General features: G+C 47.8%; 1 protein-coding gene across 2 annotated transcripts in view; it reads right to left on the bottom strand.

The window, feature by feature from the left end:
- Positions 1 to 17,527, bottom strand: part of RIMKLA (ribosomal modification protein rimK like family member A) — a 35,228-nt gene that overhangs the window by 5,090 nt on the left and 12,611 nt on the right. For both annotated transcript variants that reach the window (XM_077844468.1, XM_077844470.1), the window contains exons 2-4: positions 12,404 to 12,634; positions 7,938 to 8,024; positions 806 to 1,009 (exon numbers count right to left, since the gene is read on the bottom strand). In XM_077844468.1, the coding sequence (XP_077700594.1) occupies positions 806 to 1,009; positions 7,938 to 8,024; positions 12,404 to 12,634 (522 nt within the window). The remainder of the gene's footprint in view (positions 1 to 805; positions 1,010 to 7,937; positions 8,025 to 12,403; positions 12,635 to 17,527) is intronic.

The following is a 17,527-nucleotide window of genomic DNA, read 5'->3' on the forward strand; positions in this document are numbered from 1 at the left end:
CCTGCCAACTGCTTAACCAGTATTAATAAAGGAAGAGCTGAATTGGTGTCTCAGTCTCTTTATTAGTCACTAGCCTTGGTATACTCACAGGGTCATTTAGGATATAACTGTGGGCACTTTTTTTTTTTTTTTTTCAGATTAGCAACATACACATTCATTCGATGAGGGTGACAATAGCTTTTTGTGATGGGGACAATAATTTATCTCTCTCCTGAAACATCTCCATTCACTATAACAGAAAACAAGATTAACAATAGGTTCGTGGGATGGTGTTATGCATTTGATCCAAACATGAACTGCAGCTTTCTAATAATATCATACATATAGGAAAAACCCAATCTTCAATTACAACGTAAACACGAAATACACTCTGCCTTCTGCATTGCCTTAGTGTCGACTCTCATTATTTCTTGCCTCGACAGTTGTAAAAATCTTCTAAGCTCCTCTCCTTGCCTCCTGCCTTCAATCCCTCCTTTACCCACATGTCAGTTTTTCTCAAGCCCGGGTCTACATGTCACTGCCTAGTTTAAACCTGACTGCTGAGTCCCAACGCCTACCAGACAAGGCTCCCTCTCAGCGTCCCGATGCCCAGGCCTGACCTGTGTCACAGCAACGTCTGTGACACTGACCCATCTGTCCTTTTCCCGGGCTGCTTGCTGTGACAGGACAGGGCTTGTTTCTAATCCTTATCTGTGATCCTGGTGTGCAGCGGAGGACCTGACAAGATAGGAGGGATCGATCCACATTTACTGAATGGGTGCAAACAACCTAATGAAAAAATTGACCGTGAGCTTGTCTACCTTACCGAGAGAGCAGTTGCTCTGCATCCGTCCATCTGTGGAGCAGCGAAGCATTGAGCCTATCACCCGGCCCCCTACCACCACCACCCGGATATCTTTGCCATGTGACTCCTTCACATATTTCTGGAACAGGTAGGGCACATCATGGCGGATCAGATGGCAGATGTCTGAGAGGTGATGTTTATCTCTTGCGAGAAAAACAGCTTTTCCTGAAGAAGAAAGACAGAGCAAGAGGAGTGGTTAGAGAAGCCTCTGCCCTCCCATCTCCCTGTCCCTACCGCTGTCGTTTCTTTCTGAACTTGCCTTACCTGAGCCCCTTCCCTTTCTCTGACCAGACTCTCGCTTCTTCTCAAATGGCCGCCAAACTTTCTCTTGGCTTTCCTCAGCTCCCTCTCCCTCTACCACAACTCTTCTTTCAGGATGGAATAATAATGTGTTCCAGAAACACACAGAAGAGGCCAAGATAAAATCTTAAGGCTCTAGTCAATTCAGTTCCAAAAGCAGTTAGCATCTCCTCTCACCCCAGGATTAGGCTGAGTCTAATCTCCAGCCCACTTTGTGAAGGCCCCAAAGCTCACAGTGGGTCGAGGTACAAAGCTGAACCTCAATCCATAATTAATGGAACACACTGTAGAGGAATTCCAAGTCTAGGCAGAGAGAGACCCCCAAAAGGTAAGCACAACACAGCAGGATATGGCATTAAGAGAGGTCTATGGACAAGGTCTGGGAGTCCAAAGAGGGAGCCTCTGACAGACTCCCTCCTCCTTCTAAACATGAGAAACTTATTATCTGGCTGTACCTGTTTAACTCTAAAAAAGGAATGACCTATACACTTCTATCTAGGGAAAGCATTTCTTCTTGACTCCAAATCCTTTATTTTCTGCCTGAATCATCAGTGCTTTTATAATCACTTGGCATCTCCCTTTCCATTTACATATTAGCTGACAGATCTGAGTGGGAGTTCCTGATAGGTTTGCTCTACAAATCTGACATGAGCACACTCAGCCTGAGCCTTCCTGTTCACAAATATGGAACAAAGAGATGGTTTTCCTAAAATTTGTGTCACCACATTAAAAGGAGTGGGAAAAAAATAATAAAAAAAAGGAGTGGGATCTTTCTGAAGTCTTAACAAAAAGAGTGATGGGTATCAGCCCCCCGGGGCATAGAAGACTGAGAAGTATCCTCCAACACATGTCTCTGCCACTGGACATTTGGCACCAGGAGACCTGGCGTCTGACCACAGATGGCTGGGATTCAATTATAGGCACTAGGGGTTCTCTGGGCATTAGGTAGGATTTTCAGTAGAGATGGGGGCTAGATATAGGGGCTTGGTTCCTGGGTTCCTGGCAGGTTCTAATATAGGACTTAGTCTAAAATTACTAAAGGAGCTACAGTTTTCAGGAACAGAGGAAAAGGGGGGAGGGGTGGGAAAGAGGACTTAGATTAATCATCTCTCATGTGCCAAATAGATTGTTTTCTTATCATTTCATTTACACCTCATATTAGCCCTATGAAGCCATTAGGACAGGATGGTTATTTTTATTTTACAGTACAGGGAAATAAAGGTCTACAAGATTAGTAACTTTCTCAAGGGCACAGCCCGTACCCTTGCACTGTCTTCTTTAGATTTATTTCTATAGGCCAGAGTATAACTGCCGCTATAATTTGTTTACTCCCAATCCATTTTCCCTAAGATACTATGTGTGACACCAGCAACGAACAACCTGAAAACCTGAAAACGAAATTAAGAACACAATTCCATTTACCAGAGCATCAAAAGGAACAAAAAAGTTAAGGAATAAATTTAACCAAAGAAGTATAAGACTTATCACTGAAAGCTACAAGACATTTTTGAGCGAAATTAAAGATCTCAGTAAATGGAAAGATACCCCATGTTCAGGGACCGGAGGACTTCATATTGTTAAGATAGCAACACTCCTCCAGCTGACCTACAGATTCAATACAGATCCCACCAAAAGTCTAACTTCCTTTTTTTTCTTTTTTTTTTCTTTTTTTTTTTTGCATAAGTTGACAAGCTGATCCTAAAATTCGTATGGAAAGGCAAGGATGGGCAGCCCGGTGGCTCAGCGGTTTAGTGCCACCTTCAGCCAAGGGTGTGATCCTGGAGACCTAGGATCAAGTCCCACGTCGGGCTCCCAGCATGGAGCCTGCTTCTCCCTCTGCCTGTGTCTCTGCCTCTCTCTCTCCCTCTCTGTGTGTCTCACATTAAAAAAAAAAAAAAAAGAAAGAAAAGGCAAGGATGCCAAATATCCAACACAATCTTCAAAGAAAGAAAAAAAGGACAAAGTTGGAGCACAACTTCCCAACTTCAAAACTTATTACAACGTTACAGTAATGAAGAGAGTGTGTCCTGGCATAAGATGAGAGACGTACAGACCAATGCAATAGAACCGAGAGCCCAGAATAAACCCTCATATAGACAGGTGATTTTTGACAAGAGTTACAAAAACATCCAATGAAGGAAAGAATAGTCTTCAACAGATAATACTGGGAAAACAAGATAGCCACATGCAAAGGAAGGAAGCTGGACTCCTTCATCACACCATATACAAAAATCAGCTCAAAATGGATCAAAGACTCAAAGGTAGGAGCTAAAACTATAAAACTCTTAGAAGGAAACACAGGTGTCAATCTGTGTGACCTTGGATGAGGCAGCCACAAAATGACATCTAAAAGCACAAGCCACCAAAGGAAAGAAAAATAGATGAATTGAATTCCATCAAAATCAAAACCTTCTGTACATCCAAGGATACTATCAAGAAAGTGAAAAGACAAACTTTTCCCCACAGGGTGGGGAAAAAAACATGTTCACATTATGTTTGTATGTTGTGAACTCTTAAAAACTCAGCAATAAAAAGGGGCACTTGGGTGGTGCAGTTGGTTGAGCATCCAACGCTTCTTGGTTTTGGCTCATATCGTGATCTCAGGGTTGTGAGATCAAGCTCTTCAGCAGGCTCTGCCCTCAGCATGGAGTCTGCTTAGGATTCTCTCTCCCCCTCCTCCCGCAAAACAAATAAATAAATCTTTAAAAAGAAAAAAAAAACCCCTCAGCAATAAAAAAGACCAATAATCCAACTGAAAAGTGGGCAAAGGATTTGAATAGACAGTTGTCCAAAGATCTACAAATGTCCAATAAGCACAGGAAAAGATGCTCAACGTCACTAGTCGTTATGAAAATACAAAGCGAAACCACATTAAGATGCCTTACACCCACTGGGATGGTGGTAATAAAAACAAATCACATGTTTGAAAGTTGCTAAAAGTTCTCATCATAAGAAAAAAAAATTCTGTACGGTGATGGATGTTAACTAGACTTTGACCATAATGTATATAAATATTGAATTATTATACTGTACAACTAAAACTGACATTAATTATGCTGTATGTCAATTAGACCTCAAAGAATATTTTAAAAATTCAGAAAGAAAAAAAATAAAAAATAAAAATTCAGAAAGAGAGGGAAAATTAAAACGAGATGAAATCAGAGAGAAAGACAAACCATGAGAGACTCTTAATCACAGGAAACAAACTGAGGGTCACTGGAGGGGAAGGGGTTGGGGGGATGGGGTAACTGGGTGATGAGCATGTGATGTGATGAGCACTGGGTGTTATATAAGCCTGATGAATCACTGACCTCTACCTCTGAAACCAATAATACGTTGTATGTTAATTAATTGAATTTATTTATTTATTTTTTAAGATTTTATTTATTTATTCATGAGAGATGCACACAGAGAGAGGCAGAGACACAGGCAGAGGGAGAAGCAGGCTCCATGCAGGGAGCCTGACGTGGGACTCGATCCCCGGTCTCCAGGATTGCGCTCTGAGCTGAAGGCAGGCGCTAAACCGCTGAGCCACCCAGGGATCCCCAATTAATTGAATTTAAATAAAAATACATACATCCATACATCCAATGGGCCCCTAGATTACTAGTGCTTGGAAAACATGTAATTTGGCCTGTGGCTTGTTTTTATGATGTAAGTATGGTGACTATTAGCTTAATTTGTCAAGACAAAGAAGACATTCATACATGTATATTCTAAGAGTTAGGCCTGCCCAGTTTTCAGGCTACAAACTCTCAGATTAATATATACAGTCAGGGGCACCTGGATGGCTCAGTCGGTTCATCTCAGGTCATGATCCCAGGGTCCTGGGATCAAGTCCCATGTCAGGCTCCTTGCTTGGTGGGGAACCTGCTTCTCCCTCTCTTTCCTGCCCATGCTTTCCCTCACTCTCTCTCTCTCTCTCTCAAATAAATAAAGTATATATATATATATATATATATATATATATATACACACACACACACACACACACACAATCAAAAAGTTTTATTTAGTATTCTAAAAAAATAATAAATAAATAAATGAGTGAATGAATAAAATAAGGATTAGGGAGGATGTGGAGAAATCTGATCCCTTGTGCACTACTGGTAGGCCTGTAAAATGACACAACCGTTGTGGAAAATAGTTTGGCAGTTCCTCTGAAGCTACACAGAGAGTCACCACATGACCCCACAGCTCACACTTAGGTAGATACATACCCAAGAGAAATGAAAGCATATGTTCACCTCGACGCTCATACACACGCCCACAGCAGCATTATGCATAACAGCCACAAAGTAGAGACAACTAGATGTCCATCAGCTGATGAACAGATAAACAGAATGTGGTCTATCCGCACAACAGCCTATTACTGAGGGATTATTAAGAAGGAATGAGGGGCTGATCTATGTTACAACATGGATGACCCCTGAAGACAACATGCTAAGTCCAAGAAGCCAGACACAAAAGGCTACGGTGTAGGATTCCATTGATAGGACACGTTCAGTATAGGCAAATCCATAGAGCAGATTTGTGGCTGCCAAAGACTAGGGGAGGCAACTGTGACTGACCCCTAGTAGGCACAGGGTTTCTTTTTTGGGATGGAAAGGTTCTGAAGTTAGACGGTGGCTATGGTTGCACACAATAGTGAATATACCAAAATCCACTAAATTGTACACTTAAAAATGGTGAACTGTTATGTGAATTACATCTCAATGTTTTATTGTAATTTTATTTTTTAAAAATGTTTTATGTATTTATTCACGAGAGAGGCAGAGACAAAGGCAGAGGGAGAAGCAGGCTCCCCACGGGGAGCCCGATGGAGGACTCGATCCCAGAACCCCGGGATCACAACCTGAGCCGAAGGCAGACAGACGCTCAATCACTGAGCCACGCTGTGCCCCTATTTTTTTTTTTTTTTTAAAGAGAGAGCACAGAAGTGAGGGTTGGAGGAGGAAGGGAGAGGGAATGTGAGAATCTCCAGCAGACTCCCTGTGGAGTGTAGAGCCCGACACACGGCTCCATCCCACGACCCTGAGATCATGACCGGAGTTGAAACCAAGAGTCGGATGCTTAAGGGACTGAGCCACCCAGGCGCCCCTACATCTCAATTTTTAAAACGTTTGAAAATATGATGTATTTTATCTAATTTCTGTTTATTGTCTGTCTTACCTCTCTACGACATGAGCTCCTTGAGGACAGGGGTTTTTGCTTTGTTCCCTTCTGTATCCCCAGAGCCTACAACAGTGCCTGGCACTCTCTAGGCACTCAATAAATATGAGTTGAATTCTAAATTACTGTATATTTTAGCACAACAACAAAACGAGACATTGAACTTCAGGCCTGTAGCATATCCATCTGAATAGTATTAAGGGCCCCACATTGCCCCCCAACTCATTCCTTTCTCCTCAGTAGGATCCCTGGGCTCCTACAGGTTGCTTTGCTCACACCTGCTCCTGTGTGTTTGCTTCCTCGCTTCCTCCAGTTGGAATTCCAGACCCCAACTTCAGTCTCCTTCTCCTCCGGGGAGGCCCTCCCTGCCTCATGGCAGAGTCAGCCCCGCTGTCGGGCACAAGCAGGTGCTGGGTGAGCTTGCCTCGGAGGTTGTCACCTTGCGATGCAACCGTCTCCACCCTGTGCACGCTGCAGCTCCTTGGGAGCAGCAGTGCCTGTGTCCAGTCCATGTCGCCACCCAGTCCCCAAAGCAGGACCCCCTCGGCACTTGTCTGTCCCAGGTGCCTCCCCTCACTGCAGTCGCCCTGGGGTCACATCGGCAGGTACCTGCCCTCACGTTGCGGGGAAACCTCCCTGCTGCGTGACTGCCCCTCTCAGTTCCCGGTCCCTGCTATGCCCCAAGCACTGGAGCAGGTGTCGGGGACAGAGGCAAGGGGCCGGGTTCCTGCCGCCGAGCAGCCTGCAGCCAGTGAGGGAAAAGGGCACAAACACCTGTGACTGTGTTAGAGGCGTGGACAAAGTGCCATGGAAACACAAGGGGAGAGCAAATCACTCTGCTGCCAGAGAGGGAGGGGGACCTGGGCTGGGCAGGGGGGAGGAAACAACAGTGGAGGGGGCAAGTCAGCTGGGGCGGCCCTTCACGGGTGAGCGGAAGTCACCAGAGGCCGGAGGAAGATGGCCTTGCCAGCAAAGGGAAGAGAGCAGAGGTTTAAAGAAAAGAAAATCCAGGGGGATTCCTGGGTGGCTCAGCGGTTGAGCACCTGCCTTCAGCCCAGGGTGTGACCCCGGGGTCCTGGGATCGAGTCCCGCATCGGGCCCCCTGCATGGAGCCTGCTTCTCCCTCTGCCTGTGTCTCTGCCTCTCTCTGTGTGTCTCTCATGAATAAATAAATAAAATATTAAAAAATAATAATAAAGAAAAAAGAAAAGAAAACCCATGGTCTAGGTTGTGAAGGAGAAGGGGTCTGCAGCGGGTTAGGGAGGGCTGACGCGGCCAGAGGGGCTGCCGAGGAAGGCTGAAGCTTCGGGGCCTTCGGAGCTATGGTGAGGAACATGGACTTCGTGGAACAGGCCACGAGGCCCGTGGGAGGGCGTGTTTTTAGCGAGGGAAGGACAGGAACAGGTGGGTCAGAGGATGAGTCCCTAAGAAGAGAGGATGCCCTGGCGGCGAGGTGGGGGAGGCCAGTCAGTCCAGTCAGGAGCCTGCTGCCCAGGCCAGGGCGGGAATGACAAGGGTCTGAGGAAGCAAGGACAGGGGGACAGAGGAGGGGACAGAGGGAAGGACCCCGAGCCCCTCCGGGGGGCCCCACTTCTCCCGGCAGACGAGGAGCAGCACTGACCCCGGTGTCCTCGCGTGCTCTTCACCACGACCGGGTAGCCCAGGGGCTCGGCTTCGTCAATCATTTTTGAAAAGTCTTCATGGCCACCTGCCGAGAAAGGGTGAAAGTCAGTGCAGGTGAGGCCGGAGCGGTCGGCCCAGCGCGGGCCCTCGTGCGAATCCTCCCCAGGCCTCCAGGTCCTCCCATGGAAGCAGCTCAACCCCCGTGACACCCGTGGGAGCAGGCAGGGGAGGCAACCGACGCGGATCGAGGACGTGGGTGTGCCGGGGGCTCCCGCAGTCCGCAGTCCTGACAAGGCCCGGGCAGGGCGCGCACCCCAGCTCCGCGGCTGTGGCCCCCCCCACGCCGTAACGGTTGGAATAAAACCACGGCGGGGCTGTGCACACACACACACACACACACACACACACACACACGATCAGGGGCGGGAAGAAGGTACCAACAGTCGGTTTTACTAGAAGGGAACTCCGGGGACGCCGTGGGGCTCCGCTAAGCGTCTCGGTCGCGGTCTCATGGGAGGTGACATGGGTCTCATGGGAGGTGACATCTGACACTGCTGGAGGCCCCCTCTGCCCCTCCCCCGACTCGCATTCCCTCTCACCCTCACTCTCTCTCAAATAAATAAATAAATCTTTAAAAAAAAAGAAGAAAGCAGGAACTCCTGCAGGCCGTGCCTCCTTTGCTGCCCTGCCCGCGGCTCCCCTGCGGTGTGTGAACTTCTGTCTCCTCTGTGTCCCCAGCCCGTGCCACCAGCCCCCACCTGGCTGGGATGCCCCACATTTGGTGGCCCGTATGGGGAAGGTCGGATGCCCAGGGCCCTCCCTGGCAGGGCCTCAGCCTGGTGCACCCTGGGGAACTGATGACTTCCCAGGGGGAGGTTACCCCTTGGTGAGGACCCTTAGCCCCAGGGGGACCCACCAGATTGCCCCACCCCGAAAGGGTGAGGGATGTCCCCCCTCGCCCTCCCTCCCCCCTTCCCTTTTTGGCCTGTGGGTGGTCTGACCCCTGTACTGCTCCTCGGACAGCAGAAGGTCTCTGGCCAGGGCAGCTCCCCGGGGGGCCTGGAGGTCTGAGGGCAAACAGGTCGGCCTACCTGGGCCCGTGAAAGCCAGGGGCCCTGTCTTCTCCTCTCCCACTCCGTCCCCCGAGGTCTCCAACCTGAGGAGTAATTGGCAGTGGAAGCTCTTCCCCAGTGAATCCACACATTAGGGACTCGGTGGGGACCCTTTCCTGATGTGCCTGCCTCTCAGCTGCCTGGCTTCTTTCAGGCCCCCTGGTATTCCTTTTGTTCCCTCCGATCCAGCTGCCATTCTAATCGACAGGCAAACAATGTTCCCAAGTGTCTGAGTAAATCCCACAATTGCACATACAAATGACGATTCAATAAGGACCCCAGCCCATCAGAGGCTCCCCGCCCCCAAAATCCCATGGACCTGGCCGCCAAGGAATTTCATTCCCACCTCCAATCAGCACAGTGATATAATACATGCTCTGCTCTGTAACTGCACAGAACCCCTGAGGGACCGACAAGTTGCGTTGTTTTTTTTTTAAAGATTTTATTTATTCATTCATGAGAGACACAGAGACGCAGGCAGAGGGAGAAGCAGGCTCCATGCAGGGAGCCCGACGTGGGACTCGATCCCAGGTCTCCAGGATCACGAGCTGAGCCCAAGGCAGACACTCAACCACTGGGCGGCCCAGGCATCCCTGACTGACGAGTTTGGATAGGGACAGCATAGCCCCCTGCCAGCATGAAGAAGCTACTGAAGACGGGACCTCTGCCCAAATGCCAAAGATCTGCCCTGGTTGATCTGTCAGGGGGATGTAGAGACTGCTTTTAGGCAATGGGCTTGAGCGATGAGGGCCTGAGTCAGGTAGAAGGGCCCACAGTGACCCTCTAGTTGGACCCTCTTACTGGAACAGGCTCATTAGGTGACCCACCTCAAAATATCCACAAGCCCTAGCTGACCAACGGGACAACCAGGCACAGGAACCAAAGGAAAAGACAATTCCATACGTTCCCATATCCCCCTCACCCCCCTTAACTACAGTCCCCGCCAACCCCCCCACCACTGCCTCCAGGCCGATGACCGTGTCTCCTTTGCTGTCCTGCCTGCTGCTCCCTTGCAGTGCACTCAACAAACTTCTATCTCCTTAAAAACGCAAAAAAAGGGAACCCCTACTTCCTGACATCGCTGACCTATTTACCTCCTCTCTAGCTATCCTTTTTCCCTTCCCTATAAAACAGTGAGAGAGGGGTCCTGCTTACTCAAGGCCATCCCTGCACCTGTGCTTCATACCCCTTTCCCTCCCGCCTCCTCGGGGGTCGGGCACCACTAAGCTCCCTCTAGAGGGTCTCCAACCTCCTAGTTCCATTGCCATTTTAAACACGCTCGACTCTCCCCCATCTTTGACAAATAAGATTCCTTGCCCCTGCCCCGCCCCTTAATGACAACCTTGAACCCCCACCATCAAGCTACTCAAACCGGTTTGCATTGTCTCACTTCTCATTCATTCCCTCGGCCTCCCTTTTCTCCCCATCACTAAACTGAAGTCTCTGCTGCTAAATCCAACACACGTCTCGGTGCTTATGTTACTTGTCCTTTCAGAACCAGACCACAGGGGTGCTGTGCGGGGGGGGGGGGGGGGGGGGGGGGGGGGGGGAGGGCGGGCGGCGGGGGGTTGCTCAGCGGTTGAGCATCTGCCTTCAGCTCTGGTCATGATCCGGGGTCCTGGGATCGAGTCCTGCATCGGGCTCCATGCTCCCCAGGTGGGAGCCTGCTTCTCCCTCACCCTCTACTCCTCTACCTCACTTGTGCTCACTCGTTCTCGCTTACTCTCTCTCAAATAAATAAAATCTTTAAAAACAAAACCAAACCAGACAATACCTTTAATTATACCATCCTTCCTGGAATGTTCTTTCATTGGCATCTGTCCTCTCTCCTCTCCCTCTTCACCACTCCTGCTTGGTCTCCTGGACACGTTCCTCTTCCTTGACCCACTCTCGAAAGGGTTCCCTCTTGAATCCTCTCACTAAATTTTATTTATTGTGGTAAAATATGCAGAAAATTTACCACTTTAGGTGTACAGTTCAGCCCTCTCTTCATTCTATACGTTCCCCTGAGCAATCTCACTCATTCTTGTGACTTTGCTTAACGGAGCAAAGGTTTCCAAATCCCCTCCTAGACGACAGCTCTCTCAGGAGCTCCAGATCCATTTATCTGCTGCCTACAGAATACACTTGCTTATACTATGGACATCTCAAAACAACAAGCCTCAAACAGAAATCATCTCTGCCCGATAACCTCTCACTCCCTACCCACCAACCTGTTTCTCCCCTCATGCTTCTCATCTCTGTGAATGTTTGCTTTCACATCTGGTTGCCCAAATCGGAAACCAGAGTCACTCGATTGCTCTCTAGACTCCTCATATCCAGCCAGTCGTTACATCCTGTTACTGCGATCTCCTTCGTAATTCCCAATGTGTTCACTTACCTTCATTCTTATTATGGCCCCCTTATTTTATTATTTTTTAAAAATATTTTATTTATTTCCTTGAGAGAGGGAGAAAGAGAAAGAGATAGAGGGAGCACAAGTAGGGAGAGCAGCAGAGGGAGAGGGAGAAGCAGACTCCCCTCTGAGCAAGGAGCCAGATGTGGGGCTCGATCCCAGGACCTCAGGATCATGGCCTGAGCTGAAGGCAGACGCTTGACCTACTGAGCCACCCAGGTGCTCCCGGTCCCCTTAGTTTAGATCATCACCGCTCACTTGGATAGTTTAAAAAGCCCATCACCACATATCCTGTCGCCCTGGTCTGAGTCTTTCCTCACAGAACAGCCAAAGTGATCTTCCGAACTCCCATCAGGCCACCTCCTTGCTTACCACCCTGTTATCCTCAGGAGTCATCCTGATCCACTTCACAGACTCTACACCTACAAACTACTCAAAATACCACCCATCTGTCATCTAGGCCGATCCAGATTCTGCTCTGGGCTCAGGTTACTCCCCATCCCTGCTGCTTCAGCTGGACAACTTCAGCTGAGTTTAGATATTCTCTCTTTCAGGAAACCCTCCTCCATGTCTCCCGAGCTGCATGTGGAGCCCTCCGGGGTATCCTGTCCCACGTCACGCTCACTCATCAGGGCACTCACCACTGCCCTGACACTTGCTGTCCTCCACCACTGACAGCGGTGATGAACTGGGAGTGCCTTCAGGGCAGGACTCTCTCAGTCCCTGCTATAGCCCAGGACCTAGGATGGTGGCCGCCACAAAGCGCGTACCACAAACATACGGAACGAGTGAATTACAGACACAGGGGGCGACCGTGGTAAAGACCCAAGATGTTGAGTCACCTAAGATGAACAAATGCACACTGAAAACCAACAAGACCTAGAGTGCTTTGGGGGAGGGAAAACCTAGCGATGCAGGTGCTTTGGAAAGGTAAGTTCCAATCCCAGGGACACTCACCATAGGAGAAGGTGTCTGGCATGGGAACCCCATGTCCAGCCAGCTCTTGGAAAGTCCAGAACTTGTTGACGCAGTTTAAGATGCTCTGTGGGCGGTTGACCAGGCGGCAGCCCAGCTTCTCCAGGTGGCGCAGGACCGTGATGTCGCTGTCTGACTGCACGGAGGGCGTGGGCACCCGCACGAGCACCACATCTGGGAAAGTGGTGAGCGCCTTCTGGTTCAGCTGAAGGCCTGCAATTGAAGGACAAGAGTGAGCTCCGTGCTGGCCGTGGTCTAGTCCCTCCAGAAGAACTGGCTCCAACCGACTCCTCAAGATTGAACCCAGCAGGAAGACAGCCTTGAAAACGGCACTGGGAATCCTGTAGTAGCCAGAGGGCTACAGTCAGTGCCACACTCCACACAAATGGGCAGAACATGATTATGAGGAAATGCAAAAGAACGAACAGGAAAAAAAAGAGAGAGAGAGAGAGAGAGAAGCAGCAGATCAAGAATAATCCAAGTTAGAAGATTCCACAGAGGAGAGATAAGATAGCACAGCACCTTCCTTCCATGTAGCCCTAGTGTAGCCACTCCAAGTGTAAGGGGTTGGGAGGCTGGAGACGTAATGAAAGGGAAGCAGTGCAGCTCACTTAAGGGATCCTTATTAGTCTTTTATGACTTAACCTTTTAAAGTCTGTCTAGGGGCGCCTGGGTGGCTCAGTCGGTTAAGCATCCGCCTTTGGCTCTGGTCATGATCCCAGGGTCCTGGGATCAAGTCCCTTACTTCCTGCTCAGCAGGGAATCTGCTTCTCCTTCTACCCCTGCCCCCTACTCATGTTCTCTCTCTCTCAAATAAATAAATAAAATCTTTACAGAAAAAAAAAAGTCTGTCTGAAGGGGTACCCTGCTGGCTCAGTCAGTAGAGGATGCAACTCTTGATCTTGGGGTCATGAGTTTGGGCCCCACATTGGGCACAGAGACTACTTAAAAAAAAAAAAAGTAAAAGTCTGTCTGGAAAATTATATAACTGCTTAAATGATTTTTATGACTATAATGAATGCAAACATGCCAATGTTAAGTAGAAAAAAAACAGGACACAAAACCATACATACAGTTAGAAAAGACTAGAAGGAAATATATCGACATTTTAACAATGGGTAATGGGATGATGGGTGATTTCCTACTTTACACTTATCTGTATTTTGCAAAGTGTCTCCAAGTGCATATTACCTTTAGAACAACAACAAAAATCTTTTTTTTAAAAAATCTATAAAAAAAATTTTTAAATAAATAAATAAATAATCAATCTAGGGCAGCCCTGGTGGGCTCAGCGATTTAGTGCCGCCTTCAGCCCAAGCCGTGATCCTGGAGCCCCGGGATTGAGTCCCACGTTGGGCTCCCTGTGAGGAGCCTGCTTCTCCCTCTGCCTGTGTCTCTGCCTCTCTCTGTCTCTGTGTCTCTCATGCATAAATAAATATTTTTAAAAAATCAATCTACAAAAATCAATTTAGTATCAAACAAAACTAGAATGTACCCAAAGACAAGCAGTCCATATAATGAAAGGACCTGCGCTTGTATTACACTTGGAAACTGGGAGTATTGGCTTGAAGTAAAGACTCAGAGGATCACGAGTTCAGTCTTGACGTATCTGTAGGGCTTCCATGCAGAAGACTGGTTTGGTTGGTCTTCTCTGACCCCAAGGACACAGCTATCCATAAGCATTATTTTGTCTGTCAGTGCCTGGTGCATGACAGGCACCTGATGTTTGCTAAATTGTTCAGAAGCCACAGGGAGGTAGATTTGGAACCAGAGACAGGAAATGGGATGGACAGGGCGATGAGATGTGAGTTCAGGGAATTACTAGGTCGGTTTGGTGAGCCTTAAAGGAGTCTCTAAAAGGCTCTAAAGAGGACCTTTTAAACAGTTTCAGAACCATCTTATAAACAGGCTTTAACTTAAGTGCTTTCTGTTCTGCAAGTGCTGTGCCACACCACCAGATAATTCCGAGAACACAAAAAATGCTAATGAAACGTTAGTATTTCTCCACTGGGGGATGAATAATATTAATATAAAAACACAAAGCAAAACAAAACAAAAGGAAGCAAACAGAAACCAAAACCACAAAGGTACTATATCATCTAGCTTGCCCAGTATCCCCCCCCTCTTCTAAGAGTTGTTCCATCAATTTAACAAAAGGGGGCAGGTGTGATCATTAAGATAAACTGTTCTCGGGACTTCTGCAAACAGTGTGAACCCCAGGAATTGGAACATAATTCTCAGGTGATGACTTATAAAAGAGCATTTGGGTTATCTTCACTCTGCCGTCAGAAAACAGAATCATTTATATGTTTTTTTTTTCCTTTGCCACCTACAGCCCCCAGAGAAAAGAATATAAAAGGAGAAAAAAGTAAACTCTGTATTAGTGTCCTCAAAAGTGACAGGAGAAGAAAGAAAGACAGGTATCCAGTGGGTGAGAATGGTGAGTAAACACTCAGGGCAGAAGCGACAGCCCGGGACGACATCACGCGACGAGGGAATATGTGCAACTGTGCTCTGGAAAGTACACAGAGCCACCCACACGTGGGGCGCTGGCATCGCCACTGCACACACACACTCTACCGAGCAGGGTAGGACAATTTATGGAGCTTTGCACCTCCTGATGAGAGAAAAATGGCTTTGCAACAGAAAAGTGACCTAGAGAAATGAGAAGCAGCAGAAATGTCTGGCTTTCCAATCCCAACATGAGGCCACAGACGAACAGTTAAACTTCTAAATGGGAAGAAAAGAATTCAGTCGTTTCTGGAAATACCAACCACAGGTGGACGGAGACAGCTCAGCCTCAAGCAGATTCACAGACACCTAGGAAGTCTTACCAGAACTTCATCTCTCTTCTCCAAAGGTAAATCTTTGGGCCTGGCTCATTCCAACTGAAGCCTTCAATAAATGAAGAATGGAATGGGTTAAAGCGGAGTTGGAAAGGCTCTACACCAAGCAGTTAGACAGGTGTGGGCTCTGAGCCTCCAGCTCCGTGCCGAGGGACCCGACAGGTTTAGGAACACCTCTGCACCACTGGCTCCTCCGCCGCCCACGTTCACGGCTCCAGCATTCCTGCTCTGGGCATCTTCGCCTGCCCTGCACATTTCTGTTCTCTTTGCCATCTAAACCCAGGGAAGTCACCAATTCCACAAGGAGCAGACAAGAGGCTGCCACTCTCCCCCGTGGCTCCAGTGCAAACAGCGCTTCCACTCGGCCATGGCCAAGAACAGCTTGGGTGCGTAAGGCTGGCTCCTGGCAAACCTGCTGAGACCTTGAGCCACTTAGTAATGGCTCTCCCCCCATCCCCACCCCATCCATATCTGCTCTCAGGGAAAGACCTGATAAAGTTAATACAGGATGCAGCTTAAATGGGTCACCTTTCCCAGAGTCCTTAGCACTTCCACTGCAATCTATAGGCCTCAAGCCAAGGGAATGAAGAGCTGATGCAGGACACCAGGGCGGGCAGGGCTCTGCTTGGCTGCCAGTGGATGGAGGGAAGAGGCTCGTGCCCCCAAATAACAAAAGATTTCATGTGACTAAGTGGCCCCGTGCTCTTGGGCATCACCTTGACTTGGGGAACAGGGCAGGAGGGAGGGAGTAGAGTTGTTTCTGGAATATTTTTCGGGGTCTCCCAGACTCCTACAATGGGCTTGAAATGTACTGTTTAGCCTCAAACTACCTTTTTTTTTTTTTTTTAAATTAAACCACTCTGTCCCCAAATGGGTCACTAAGATAGTAAAAAAGGTCAAACCTCAAACTAATTAGTACAGTGACCAACAGCCAACCCAGCCACAACAATATTTTCTCCATATTACTTCTACAAACAATAATCTACTTCCGTGGATCGTTATGGGCTAATGTCCTTTTGATACCTGTTATTTATGTTTGGAAATATTTTACTGCATTAAAAACAAGTAGGGGGGGGATGCCTGGGTGGCTCAGTGGTTTAGCGCCTGCCTTCGCCCCAGGGCATGATCCTGGAGCCCCGAGATCAAGTCCTGCGTCCGCCTCCCTGCATGGAGCCTGCTTCTCCCTCTGCCTGTGTCTCTGCCTCTCTCTCTCTCTCTCTCTCTCTCTCTCTCCGTGTCTCTCTCATGAATAAATAAATAAAATCTTAAAAAAAAAAAAAAAAAAACCAAGTAGGAAAGGGGGACAACTTTCCCCAAACACCTGGGCCTGTTCTTTTCTAACTCGTGTATCAGGTTGGATTGAGTCTATTAAACTTGACTTTTGGGATTCCCTGGGTGGCGCAGCGGTTTGGCGCCTGCCTTTGGCCCAGGGCACGATCCTGGAGACCCAGAATCGAATCCCACGTCGGGCTCCCAGTGCATGGAGCCTGCTTCTCCCTCTGCCTGTGTCTCTGCCTCTCTCTCTCTCTCTCTCTCTCTCTCTGTGACTATCATAAATAAATAAATCTTTAAAAAAACTTGACTTTCACATTGTGCAATAGCAAAGAAATATACTCTATGATACAGAGAAATAGTCTTAGAAAGAAGCAAATCATTCTTGGAAAGTAGAGCTCTAGAAATTAAAACCCATCCTCAAAAAAAATAAAAAATAAAAAATAAAAAAATTAAAACCCATTCTCAATCATTCCCTCCCATAGAGAGAAGTAGAAGCATGGCTAGTCAGAGGTGCGGACGTTCAGATCTGAATCAGGTTAGCGTTTCTATTGAGCGTCTGTTGTATTTTAGGTACTGTGCTAAGTAAGACCCTTCACATATATTATCTCATTTAAATGAAAAATTTCTTGGGGCACCTGGCTGGTTCAGTCCATAGAGCACGCAGCTCTTGATTTCAAGGTTGTGAATTTGAGACCCATATTGGGTGTAGAGATTACTTTGAAAAAAAAAATTAGGGGTGCCTGGGTGGCACAGTCAGTTAAGCACCCAACTCTTGGTTTCGACTCTGTGATCTCAGGGTCCGGAGACCAAACCCCGCGTCGGGATCCTCGCTCAGCAGAGTCTACTTAGTGTTTTTCTCTCCTTCTGCTCTGCTCTGTCCCCTCCACTCTCTCTCTCTCTCTAAAATAAATAAATAAATCTTTTTAAAAAATGAAATAAATAAACAAAAGATTTCTTGCCATAGGGATCCCTGTAATAGATCTGA

This window comes from Canis aureus, chromosome 13 (genome assembly GCF_053574225.1).
Source record: "Canis aureus isolate CA01 chromosome 13, VMU_Caureus_v.1.0, whole genome shotgun sequence".
NCBI classification, from domain to species: domain Eukaryota; kingdom Metazoa; phylum Chordata; class Mammalia; order Carnivora; family Canidae; genus Canis; species Canis aureus.